Source organism: Paralichthys olivaceus, chromosome 3, assembly GCF_024713975.1.
Source record: "Paralichthys olivaceus isolate ysfri-2021 chromosome 3, ASM2471397v2, whole genome shotgun sequence".
Classification (NCBI taxonomy): Eukaryota; Metazoa; Chordata; class Actinopteri; order Pleuronectiformes; family Paralichthyidae; genus Paralichthys; species Paralichthys olivaceus.
In genome coordinates, this window is record NC_091095.1 from 18,126,592 (window position 1) to 18,139,607 (window position 13,016).

The 13,016-nt window shown below is 41.0% G+C and overlaps 3 protein-coding genes across 10 annotated transcripts in view; 2 read left to right on the top strand and 1 right to left on the bottom strand.

Moving 5' to 3' along the window:
- The first annotated feature begins 70 nt into the window (after positions 1–70).
- gpx4a (glutathione peroxidase 4a) lies at positions 71–8,110 on the top strand. 4 transcript variants are annotated; one of them, XM_069522305.1, is made up of 7 exons: positions 71–173; positions 5,635–5,729; positions 5,836–5,980; positions 6,437–6,588; positions 6,772–6,796; positions 7,025–7,084; positions 7,763–8,110. In XM_069522305.1, exons 1-7 carry the CDS (start codon positions 150–152, stop codon positions 7,793–7,795), a joined length of 534 nt encoding a protein of 177 aa, XP_069378406.1. In that variant the 5' UTR covers positions 71–149; the 3' UTR covers positions 7,796–8,110. The 4 variants fall into 4 exon arrangements, with proteins under 4 accessions (XP_069378406.1, XP_019936902.2, XP_019936900.2 ...); XM_020081343.2 differs by lacking the exon at positions 71–173 and adding an exon at positions 3,183–5,380; XM_020081341.2 differs by lacking the exon at positions 71–173 and adding an exon at positions 3,575–3,964.
- On the bottom strand, positions 285–3,181 carry polr2eb (RNA polymerase II, I and III subunit E, b). The gene is made up of 8 exons (XM_020080702.2): positions 3,041–3,181; positions 2,375–2,549; positions 1,497–1,612; positions 1,285–1,365; positions 1,107–1,165; positions 916–994; positions 630–702; positions 285–426 (listed from the first exon to the last, which is right to left on the bottom strand). The coding sequence occupies exons 1-7, from the start codon at positions 3,095–3,097 to the stop codon at positions 637–639; spliced, it is 633 nt and encodes a 210-aa protein (XP_019936261.1). The 5' UTR covers positions 3,098–3,181; the 3' UTR covers positions 285–426; positions 630–636.
- A 1,826-nt stretch (positions 8,111–9,936) lies between the features above and the next one.
- Positions 9,937–13,016, top strand: part of pip5k1ca (phosphatidylinositol-4-phosphate 5-kinase, type I, gamma a) — a 44,331-nt gene continuing 41,251 nt past the window's right edge. For all 5 annotated transcript variants that reach the window (XM_069522303.1, XM_069522299.1, XM_069522300.1 and 2 more), the window contains exon 1: positions 9,937–10,323. In XM_069522303.1, the coding sequence (XP_069378404.1) occupies positions 10,191–10,323 (133 nt within the window). In that variant the 5' untranslated portion in view covers positions 9,937–10,190. The remainder of the gene's footprint in view (positions 10,324–13,016) is intronic.

A 13,016-nucleotide genomic window follows, 5' to 3' on the forward strand; every position in this document is an offset into this window, starting at 1 on the left:
GAAGAAAATAGAAATGCGACTACCACTGATGAAAATTCTCACTTCCTGCTATGAGGTAACAGTTTATTACAGTGGGTGGTAACTCTGATCTGGGACATGAAAAAGAATACACAGTAGTTCTAAATGCGTCAGCCTACAGGAGCTGAAGTATGGCTTTTAAATGGAGAAAGAAGGTAAGCATTTAAAATCATTAGTCTGACAAATTATGAAACTAAATGTGTGACGTGCTTTAGGTTTTGTGATTTGTATGTAATTGATGCAGTGCAGAGTAAATTAAAACAGTATTTCCATATTTAATCCTTTATTTTACAAAATCTTATCACTTGAAATATTTCAGTTTACAAAACAGGTCAAAAAGCAGAAGGACAATTTGTATAACCTCTTCAATTTCCTTCACTGGTCCTAAATGTTGATCCAGAAGAACACCTACAAAATAAAACAGACTTTGTCAAGCAACTACATACAAGACACAAACACATGCTGAGGGTGATCAGACCTGTAAACTACAGTGGAAATGAACAGATTTGATATGTGACTTTCTGGTACAGATGTATGGATGAGGCCAGGGTTACGAGCTGAATCCGATCAATGACTCCTCCTCAGTATTACTTTCTTCCATAATTACGTACCTGTGTGTCACTGGACCAGTCTGTATGTGATGTACCTCCCAGCTGTTTCACTCGGTCGAATGATCTTTACTACCTAAAACAGTTAGCGTTAGCTTTAGCTTATGTCAGCAACAATAACAAACTAGACACAGGTCTAAAAAGTTTCAGTGACATCACAATCCTTTTTTCAAAAGCAGTTTATTGAATGACAAAGAAAAGATTAAACACACAACATTATGCAACATTGTGTGTGGATGCTTTTATCATACATTATGATCATTTAAAAAGTTTCATGTAGATTTTTTACCTGTCCTCTTTTTAAGCCAAAGTAGCGAGCAACAGGGTCTCCAGCCTGGATCCTTGGCAACTGACTCTCTTTTAATTTGCTGAAGTGAAAATGTTAAGGAAGGACAACAAATACGTAATCTCTTGAGGAGCTGAGTCTTATTAGGACACCGCATACAGTGGTCTTTGCATAACTGCAGTTTTAAAGGATACTATCTCGCCAGTAGTTCAGTCACTTCCTCTTTTGTCATAACAATGTGCTCTGGAACAAGCTGTAGGACATAAAAGTAATACATCAAACACAAACATTTACATATGAGCCACAGTCTATGAGAACATTTTTAGTTATACTGTTGATAGGAAAATACAGTGGACTCAGCAGTGTGTTTACCTCATGCTCTGTGATGTTGATAAGCAGCTCCTGTTGTAGAAACTGCTCCAATATGTATTTGGGCGCCATGTCGACTAGAGACTGAAAGAAAACATTTCCATGTATATTTGTATCAAAACAGCAACACAGAAAGTGAACTCACGATAACACAGTCACAGTATAATCACTAGACTTTCTTCTGTTGTTTAGCAATACTTTAAATTGTTGTTTACCTGTTTGGCTGAGGGTGTCATGCCCATCTGCACAACAATGATGGCTCGTGTGATGTTCTCTTCCTGCATCCTCTGACAGTACATCTTTATCGTCTTGATTCCCACTTTGGGCTCCTCTGACAGGTGAAGAAAAATTGATTCCAAATTATATAAAATGATGCATGTGACATTCAGAACAACCACAATGTCAAGATTCAACTGTTTTAGATTAGATTAGACTAGATTGGATCTAACTTTATTGATCCCTTGGGAAGACTCTCTCAGGGAAATAAAAATTCCAGCAGCATTACAGGAAATGAAAACAAATAATAAAAAGAATCAAATAGTAAAAAGACAGTAAAACAATTGACATGTTATTAAAAAAGGTTGTGTTGAGACTATTGCAGTGTCCAGTGTTTAAAAAACTATTGCACAGTGTCCAGTGTTTAAAACCTATTGCACAGTATCCAGTGTGTTATGGGTAGTGGTTATTGGCTACTGCTTCTTCCCATCCTCTGTCCTCCTGTTACCCCTCCTCCCCCCGGGTGAGGAGTTGCACAGTCTGATGATGAAACTCCTTTGTCCCCCACAAAGGAGTTTCTCAGTCTGTTAGTTCTGCATTTGGGAAGAAGCAGTCTTTTGCTGAACAGGCTCCTCTGGTTGCTGATGACAGTGTGCAGAGGGTGACCGGCGTCATCCATGACGTCCAGCAGCTCTTTAAGTGTTCTCTTCTCTGCCACCGTCACCAGAGAGTCCAGCTTCATGCCAACCACAGAGCCACTGAGTTTTGCCCAGAAGTGAAGATAATATACTTGTCTCATCTTCAGTTAAGCGAATATTTGTGTTTCTCTACCATGCAACATTGAGTATCTAGTATCTTATATAGGGTGTGAACCTACCAGGAAAGAAAACAAACATCTGGTCGGTGGGGTCGTCATTGTGTGCCACCAGCACAGTGAGGTCTGTGCGTCTGGGGCGACCCTCGCTGGGTTTGTCCCCGAACTGACTCTTGAACTCATCCAGCGTCTGATCCAACTCGTCCTGCGTCACCAGGTAGCCTCTGTCATGGCACAGCTGGGGACACGGAGGTGAAGCCATGTAGATAGTGAGTGTGGAAACGTTTTAATGGCAAACTAGCACAGATCAAGGTAAATCTGAATGATTGATCAAAGCTCTGTACAGACGAGCCTCTTTCCTCAGGGTGTCACCCACATTTAACCGTGATCATAAGGCGATATAAATTGTGCGTTCAGGTTGATGTACGATCTGTAGATAAGGTTTAAATCAGACTGGCGAATTACATTGTGTATTTTTCGCAGGCACAGTGGAGCTTCCTGAAACACTTAGCCAATACGAAAGCGCTGACAGTTATTGTTGATGTGGTGGTTTTACACTCACTCTGGGACAAGATCCGACATACACAAACAGCTGGTCCGTGATCAGGAGGCAAACTACACAACGATGACGATAAATTCAACAAAGCCCCTCATGGCCATCGCTACATAGCGGAACAGCTTTACAAGCTATGCTAACAAGCTAAAAGAAAACATTCAAACGTAACGCACTTGCATGATGGTTTTACGAATCTTCCACAGTCGGTATGTTTCCTCCTCGTCATCCATATCGTTTCACTTATTTTATATTTAATCTAAATGTATATGTTGTTTAGTTTATCGCGGAACTCCAGGGGACGGCGCGTCGCACGTTTTCATTAACGACGCAGCTTGATGACGTAGAAAGGATATGAATGCAGTTTGATAAAAAGAACAGAATAATAAAAGTAACAGCAATAATGATCACAATAATAATCACAAAACTAGAAAACTCCTCCCGCCGGAAGAGAGATTTTGAATGGGAGAGACACATTTTTCTCACATGACATCCAATTTCAGAGAGACGTTTCGTTTAAGAAAAGATTTACAGGAAGGGTTTTATTTTGAAAATCCAGCGTCTTTCAGGCTTCCTGACAACAACCCGTAACTATTTGGGGGTTTTATTTTGAAAATCCAGCATCCTTCAGGCTACCTGGTAAATGCTTATCGCCATTTAGAGATTTTATTGTGAAAATCCAGCCTCCTTCAGGCTTCATTTAAAGGTCCCCGAGGAGTTGCACAGCTGCACACTGATGTTTACGTCATCAAATAAGCCATCGTACAGCTTTCATGACTTGTTGATTCAAATGGAAGCCATCTTGGATTTCGCAGTCAGGGGTGGTGTGGTTTCTCCGACTTCAAGAGTCGAGATTCTGACTTGAGTTGCAACTTCCGACTCGGAGACTGGTCGTTCCGAGGTGACAGGGAACGCGGCATCGCTTTCACAACAGGCTGGGTGGGCGGAGTCTGCAGCTACAACATGGCGGCGTGTTTCTGTCAACACGGTCGATGGACTGAAGTGAAATGAGGCCGATCCATGTGTTGTTGCTTCTCGGGGCTGTGACGAGCAGCGGAATTGTCCTCGCGACGGTACTGTTCTTTGTCTTGACCACAACGGTAACGTGCGCGTGCTGCTACGATTTCTATTACTCATAACAGTTGATTATCATTCATAAATCCTGCATGTTATCGTTGATGATAAGTCATAGCAGACATTGTGGAACACATCCCACCACCTGCTGTTTCCTAAAGACACATCCCAGCCTCACCCAAGCTTCAGAATATATCGTATACAAAATTACACATGAGTGAATTTCTTGTGTGATGTTAAATGTGGGTGAGACAGCAGCAGTATTCCCCATCTGGCAGCTGCAGTCAGCTGATCAGCTTTGTCTCTGTGAGAAACTTGCACATTGTACTACTCAGCTGTACTGCTCTTCTCATTTTTTTATTTTTTATTTTTTTACCATTAAAACATACTGTGTATGTATTTTTAAATTTAAATTTATATTGTTAAATTTTAATACTTGATTTTCTTATCCTATATTTAGAGAGGTCTGACATGCACCAACAACACCAAAACAAATTCCATGTATGTGTAAAAAACTTACTTGGCAATAAAAGCGAAACATTTAACAAGTCAGAGGTAGATCACTTACATGTTATCCCTCCTCACACTTCTTGTACAATGCATAAACATTATATAGCTATACAGTAGACTTTTGTCATATTGCTCTTGATGAAAATTATGTTGCATTAATTATTGATAACGCTTTATTGTCGTATTTGTAACCATGTATTCATGTAAAGCTGTGAAACATGACTTCTATGATTTGTCAAAATATGTTCAAATCATCTATTATAAACCAGATCAACTTGACAAAATCAGTAATGCTTTGTGGGTTTGGCAGTTTGACTGTTCTCTATACTTTAGCAATGGGTTATGGAACAAACTGTTTTTTAACCCTAAGCCTTCCCAGATGGTTTCAAACACTGACTCTGTTGTTTTCCTGGATTATGTTGCTTGTTAGAATGAACTGAAGGCTCATATCAGGGTGAGACTTAGGAGGTTACGTGTCCTGCAATTTATGCCAATTCACTGATGTAACATTTTGTTTTTCATGCTGATATTAAGACCCTTATGTAATGGGTTCATGCATTTCCTCAGACTGTTGCTCTTTGCCCCGACTACATGGAGCTCGACCCCCCTGTGTCCCAATTCCCTGCTTTTATAAGGAGTCAACGGTCACACGATAATGTTGTGACCTGTGGCCTACACAAGCACTTCTGACGTGATTTATAAAGAGTGACCTATTGGAGCCAATCAATTCTGTTAATAATCACCCGCTGCCTTTATATGAGCACAGCAGAGCGAGTGCTCTCTGTCAGTAGTTGGATTGCAGTTGAACAGTGAGGGTGTAGCTGACTGGTTCAGGGATTGGATCGGCGTCTGTCCTCAGAGGACCTCACCGAGGGGCAGTCATGCGTCTGATAGGGTCCACCGTCTTTCTCTCTGTCCTGCTGCAGGCTATGGTAAGAAACATTTGGATGGAAATACTGGTTTATATTGAAGGACCAGAATTTTTCTTTTTTGATTAAATTCTTCAGTGGAATAAGGTCTGACAACATTTGGAAATTGTGGGATCCACAGTGTTTCTTGTTATCTAACACTCATGTGTGATGTGTGAATGATGCCACATTCATTCTTTTAAACGACACCTGATTGTGCACTTTAGAAGTAAGCTCCCATCACTCATCTTTGTTATGTCCCTCTTTCTTCCTGACAGTCTGCCCCGACAGAGGACTGGCAGACGGCCACGTCTATTTATGACTTCTCAGCGACAGATATTGATGGCAATGTGGTTTCCCTGGAGAAGTACAGGTAAATCTATCTATGATGTATTCACTCTCTAAATAAGCTGCAGCATCGTATCATGAGTCCAACCTCACTAAAACACTATGTATTATGTGTGTTTTTGTATTTTCAGGGGGAATGTTGTCATCATTACCAACGTTGCCTCTAAATGAGGCAAAACCCCAGTAAACTACTCTCAGTTTGCGCAGATGTACGCCACGTATGCTGAGAGAGGTTTACGCATCCTCGCCTTCCCCTCTAACCAGTTTGGGAACCAGGTACACAAACTCATGAGTGTCCTATTAAAGCTGCATCATAGCACAGCACTGAAGATTTTGCATAATTTAAAAGTCAAAGTCAAATTACAAAATCCAGCCATGGAAGTTTACAGCGTATGTTTTACTGGTAAAGGTGGAAAAGTTTAATCACTGAGCATTTCTTAATATTCTATTTCATAGATAGATAGATAGATAGATAGATAGATAGATAGATAGATAGATAGACAGACATACTTACTTTATTCATCCCCGAGGTGAAAATCTTGTGTTCCAGCAGTACAGACATGTGACATATGGTACTTTATATTGTAATAAATCAGAACAAATGGTGTTTTGTCCACATTGGTTTAGTAGTGTCTTATTTTAAAAAGGTATACATTAATATACTGTAATCCATAGGAATTCACTTGCTTTCATCTCCTTTTGTAAATTTTAAAAATGTGTTTTACTTTGAAGGAGCCTGGCAGTGAGTCTCAGATCAAACAGTTTGCTGAGTCTTACCACGCTCACTTCGACATGTTCAGTAAGATCAATGTGAACGGAGCCAACGCTCACCCTCTGTGGAAGTGGTTGAAGGAGCAGCCCAACGGGAGAGGCTTCCTGGGAAAGTAAGTGGTGATCGTATGAATCACTGAACACTGGGGCAAAAAGACACACTTATCTTTTTGTGAGAAAGATGTGATGACAAGTTACATCTGCGATAATGAAATGAAACTTCCTAACACGTCTCTGAGTAGATTCAAGTGTTTACGCTGTGATTATTAACATATGGTTTTTTTTCATTCTTACAGCAGTATCAAGTGGAACTTCACCAAGGTAAATATTAATCAGATATTCATTGATATTTCAAATATTTAGAGATCACCAAGGTTGATAAATTATAAATCATCTATGCATGTAATTCTGTACATCAGAGCCCTCTCTCTACTAAAGCTTACCATATTTAAGATTTATAAGATAATGTTTGGAATAAACCCAGAAATGCTTATAATGAATAATGTTATTCTAAAAACATTAATACATTTTGGTTTTCTTCCTCTCTAGTTTTTGATCAATCGAGAGGGGCAGGTGGTGAAGAGATACGGAATCCTGAGTGATCCAAGTGTATGTACAAACATTTTATATTTTGATATATATTTATATTTATATTACCTATGTGGCTTTTTAATGATTTGCCTTTAGAGGCCCATTCACATCAGGAAGAGCTAAGAGCTTTACTGTGTTAATTAAACTACCCTAAAACTGTATAAAAGTGTGTATGAATTAGTTAAAATAAAAGGGATGTTCAATTAATTTATAATATGGAGAGACAACATCTTTTAATTTAATTAATCTAGTTTGTGGGATTCAGGTTTAGAAATCAATATAATCATGATTTTGTTTTTAGTGTGTTTTCACCTGAAACTAAGAATTAGTTTACTTGGTTGAGAAAGATCTCGTCATATCTACATCTGGAGCAGGTCCTCTTTCACAGAGTCCGCCATGTTTCTACAGAAGCTCAGAACGGACAAACAAACACTGGCTCTGCGTTTTTATGTTACCTGAAGGCTGCAGCAGGTTCTCCTACAAACCTTAAGCAGGGGAAGGATATTCAGTTGGTTGCAGTCTGCAACCTCACCACTAGATGTCACAAAATACCCCTTAACATGGATTTGTTTACTAGAAATTGTCATTTTCTTGATGCCATAAGTCACAAACACAGAAGTGCAACACAATACTACACCTGTAACTGATCATACATGTGCGTTGATGCCAACTTTTTTTATTGTGCTTTCTTTCTAGGTGGTGGAGAAGGATCTTCCCCAATACCTTTAAACTCCTAATGAAGGACTGACTCACTTACTGATACTCCATAATCCATTTTGTCTGTCCACCATCCTTCTCTGCCTCTCCAGCATCAGTGAATATAGTTTGGATCCACCCCAGACCAGTGACGGTCTGTTCACAAACCCGCATGGCGGATAGAGCAGACCTGATGAAAAATGGCGTACAAACCTGCTGGGAGAATTTCCAAGCTTATATTCATAAGTTTGTCTGGAGAGAAGAAGAAATGATCCCATACACAATCACAGTAGATTCACATCTCACTGTGCCTTCATAATAAACTGCTCAAAAACTTTGTTCAAATTATATTTTATCTGTCAGTAAATTATTTGGATTTTTCAAGTATAAATATTTGTTTCTTTTAGAATAGCTGGTATTCATGTACACACAGTTTTCATTGTATATAATGGGCATAAATGTGAATGTTGTTTGTGTGTGAATGAGAAAATCCACAATAATCAAACAGTAGAGCTTAAAATTCTATTGAAAAATGTGCAGTGAAACAATCTCATCTATTGGACATTGGGTTCATAGTAGACTACAACAAATTAAACAAATGGATTACAAGCACACATATGACATAACATCATGTTACTGTTTTTTCATAAAATATTGTCATGTCTTGTTTTAGTTCAGGGAGTTTGACTACCTGACAAAGACTAAGAATGAAGCATGTCAGTTCTACTAAAGGTTTAATATGACCATAATAATGAATGCATTTTAATTGTTTTTAAAGAGAAAGAGAGACTCTGTTGTGTAGCCCATTCAAAGAGCTGCTCAAACTCGTTTTGAATCAGGACCAGTATTATACTTTGAATTAAGAACTCAAAAAATATTTTGTTATACGCAAGATAAGTGGTGCTCAGTCTATAGATTGATCTCGTGAATTTCCAGATGATTCAAAGGGTCAGTAATAGAAACAATATTCTGCTTTACAAAAACATCAGTCTCATATCTGTACATATCTAATCTCAGTCACCAGAAACTAAATAGAACAAGCAAAGATTTGCAATCTGTACTTTAACTGGTTGGTGCCCTCAGTCATCTCTGACCTCTGACCTTTCTTCTTCCTGTTGTCTGAGGCAGAAACACAGCAGGGGAAACAGAGCCAGTGATTCACCACAGACACACTCACTGACACTCACAGATACTCACAGATACTCACTGACACTCACAGATACTCACAGACACACTCATAGACACACTCAATGACACTCACAGATACTCACTGACACTCACAGATACTCACAGACACACTCACAGACACCACTGAAACTCACAGATACTCACAGACACACTCATAGACACACTCACTGACACTCACAGATACTCACTGACACACTCACTGACACTCACATATACTCACAGACACACTCACAGACACCACTGACACTCACAGATACTCACAGACACACTCATAGATACACTCACAGACACAGTCACTGACACTCACAGATACTCACAAACACTCACTGACACTCACAGTCACTGACAGATACAGTCACTGACACACACACTCACAGACACAGTCACTGACACATACATTCACAGTTCCACTTACAGACACAGTCACTGACACACACAATCACAGACACAGTCACTGACACATACATTCACAGTTCCACTCACAGACACAGTTACTGACACACACACTCACAGACACAGTCACTGACACACACATTCACAGACTCACTTACAGACACACTCACAGACACACTCACAGACTCACTCACAAGACAGAGTCACAGTCACTAACATATACATTCACAGACTCAGTCACTGACACACTCACAGACACAGTCACTGACACACTCACTGACACAGTCACTGACACACACACTCACAGTCACTGACACACTCACAGACACAGTCACTGACACACTCACAGTCACTGACACACTCACTGACACACTCACAGACACAGTCACTGACACAGTCACTGACACATACATTCACAGACTCACTCACAGACACAGTCACTGACACACTCACACTCACAGACACAGTCACTGACACACTCAGACTCCATCAGCTCAGGCTCCTCTGCGTGTGATGCACGGAGCATCCAGGCTGCGGTTCCCTCAGGCTCCTGCAGAGGACGCCACGCTGCCCTCCCCCCCCAGCAGCACAAAACCAGGCAGCGTTGGCTCAGCAGCAGCAGCAGCAAGTGCGGTGCTGTCGACCTGAGCGGAGCCGAGAGGAGCGGGCTGTGTGCGGGGTAAACATCGCACAGATGAAGGCACCGTCTCGGAGAAGCGTCACATATCCCTTCGCTTGATTATAGCTCCATATCAGACGACACTCCTCCTTCCTCCCGCCGGCAGAGCGCCGTCGCTGCGGGTCTATCATTCGGAGGGGCCGGTCTGTTTTTCCTCCGGGAGGCTGAATGGAAGCAGCAGCCGAGGGAGCGGTCGGGCTGTCGGAGGCCGGGGACGGGAGCCCGCTATCCGGGGCCGCAGCATCCGATGATGGGGACACGGTGGTCGGAGTGAGCTACGGGATGGACGCCGCAGACATGGGTAGGTCGACTCCTGTCAGATAAACCACCGAGCGTGTGTTTCATTATCCTCGCATCCATTTACGTGTGAGCCCGCTGCTGCCTCCGTGACCAAAAGTCCCGACTCATCTTTGCTAGCTAAGACCCGGGGAGCTAGGCTAGCAGCTAACTCGGCTGAATGGAGGGGAGCAGGTGAAGTTACATGTTCGAGATCATGTGTATGTGACTGTATCATGTGTTAGTATGTACATCAGTGTTGGTGCAGCCATGACACACAACACACCGAGGACAGGAGGTGTTTAAAGGAGCTGGTGTACCTGTGGATATTTACAATCACCTGCCTCAACGTACAGACATGACCAGGGGCGTAGCTAGGATTGCCTTCACCTCCTCCTCTGTCTTTTAATTACAATCATTTAATTGAACGGCACCAAGAATTATCCCCACCTGTCACCCACAGGCTGCAGAAAAACCATGACAGCCTCAGTTTTAGCAGCTGCCAGGAAATCCAACATTTGGAAAAGAGAACGGCTCAAACCTCAGCCACCGTCTGACTGACAGGCTGAGACACCTGTCCCTGAGACACCTGTCCCTGAGACACCGCAGAGATAAACAGAAGATGAGAAACAGGCCTTCTGCTTACCTCTTAAATTCTTGATACTTTTTGTGTTGATATTTGTCAACCTCTCAGAGAGGTAAAGTTGGATTAAATCATTAGAGTGGTTCTATTAAAAAAGGAAATTTTACAGTGATAGAGGGTCACATTTTGATTGACTGAGTAAAGTGGTATATAGTTAATCCATAAATTATATTTTATTTACAGAATTGTTTTGTACCAGTTGTTTTAATACCAGAAACACAAGTCCTTTACTCTTGAAGCAATTGAAGCTTCTTTTAAATGTCAGTTGATAATAATGAAAGCAAGATCAATTCAATTTTGAGGGGTGGGGAACTTTTTTTCATATCCAGGGCAATAGTCAACTAAATTATTGAACACATATATGACTGTAGCCACTTTGATGCGATGGCTGGAATTACCTCTGGTGAGGTGTCTAATGTCAGATGGTAGTGATATGGCTCACAATGACAAGTTGGGTGTTATATCTCATCACAGGCCAGAGAGAAATTTCTTGCAGTGTCCTTCAGTTTTTCTGAATATTTTGTGCCATATCAGTGATCCGCTCTGCGACAGTTCTTTGAGATAAAGTGACACTTTGGACCATTTTGGCATTTTACTGCTGTAGTAGCTAAGCAGCAGCAACATGGCTCCTTCACAAATTCTCTGTCTGAATCACATCTCAGCTTCTTAGCTATCAGCTTACTCATCTCAAAACTTACCTGCATGATATTGTCTCTGTCAGATTTTGATCTTGTAACTGCTGCTTGTTTGGTGCACAAACTCCACTGAAGATCATTAACTGAGAGCCATGCAGCCGGAAGAGTCTACCCTAAAGGGCATCGTTATTTTATGAAAGACTGGCTGTCATAAAAATCTTTTGGAAACCTTGCATGGAGGACAGACGTTCCCCACACATGATCTAGAGACTGTTTCAAGCAAGTAGCAGTTGTTCAGCAGCTAATTTAATAGAAGGACTGTGTCATTTTTATAAAGATATGTGTTGCTATGTAAATGTAACAACATTATGTAATGTAGCATAGTAAGTAGTGAACTCAAACTATAATGGATGTGGATATGTCTGTAAACGCATGTATTAGCCTTTCTAGCTATACGTTGGTTTCAAAGCTATCAGTCATTCTGCATTCACATGGTCATTCCCTATGTACTTCACGGTTTGGGGGTTTTCATTATCCCTTGTGAGTAGAGTGGCTACTATGACGTGAGCTTGGTACTGCTACACAGAACAGGCTCATGAATCTAAGGGCTGTCTGGTGAGGGTTAGTTGTCGAGCTTCATCGTATCACAGGATGAAAATGGAAGTGGGGAGCCTTTGGCTGCAGATGCCATGTTTTCTCTAGCATGCAAGATGGTGCGTGTCTCACACACCTAGGGTAAATTTCAGAAGTGTGTGCCTGCTCAGTCATGCACCTTCACATGCAATGGAAAACACAGGCCTTTCTGGAGAAGAGGGGGTGAGAGAGATTCCATGTGCAGCTTTATAGTGTTTCTTAATTTTTAGTTTTGGGTGTTTCTTATATTAAATTGACACTCAGCAGTGGAGAGGCAGACCACAAATATGGTGTTGTCACATGCAACAAAGGTCCCTGGTTGAAAGCAAACTGCGGCGGTTGTGGTTTTGTGGTAGGAATTGTAGCCAGATCCATTATTGAGTACATCTGTCCCCTGTGATATCCATTCAGATTGATGGTTTACAGATATTTAGCGTTTACCTGTCTGTACTCTATCTTGAGTTATAGGACAGTGGTTGTGAGAGCATTAAATATTAAAAATGTTTATAAAAGCAACAGAGGACAGCTCTTTGTAGCATTATGGGAGTTGTGATCACATTGGACTGTTAATTTCAGTCTATCGATATATATCACGTTATAAATCAAATCACTATTTCTGTCATTTCAGCTTCAGATGGTAAAAAAGATTAGTGGTATTACCTGTCTTTGTGGGAACATGCTCTAAATAAAATTTGCAGTGCACGCTAATCTACTTCTTGTCAGACTTTATATAGCCAAAATATCTCCACACTACCAAATTCCATGGACCCTTCTTTCCACACTCTCCTTGTCTTTTGAGCCTTGGGC

Bases quoted from the DNA above. Each gene is read 5' to 3' on its own strand.
- polr2eb (XM_020080702.2), bottom strand. From the start codon at position 3,097: ATGGATGACGAGGAGGAAACATACCGACTGTGGAAGATTCGTAAAACC. The intron at 1,613-2,374 runs GTAGGTTCACAC...TTCACCTGTCAG, and splicing joins GATGTTTGTTTTCTTTCCTG to AGGAGCCCAAAGTGGGAATC. The intron at 1,166-1,284 runs GTAAACACACTG...TATGTCCTACAG, and splicing joins TCAACATCACAGAGCATGAG to CTTGTTCCAGAGCACATTGT.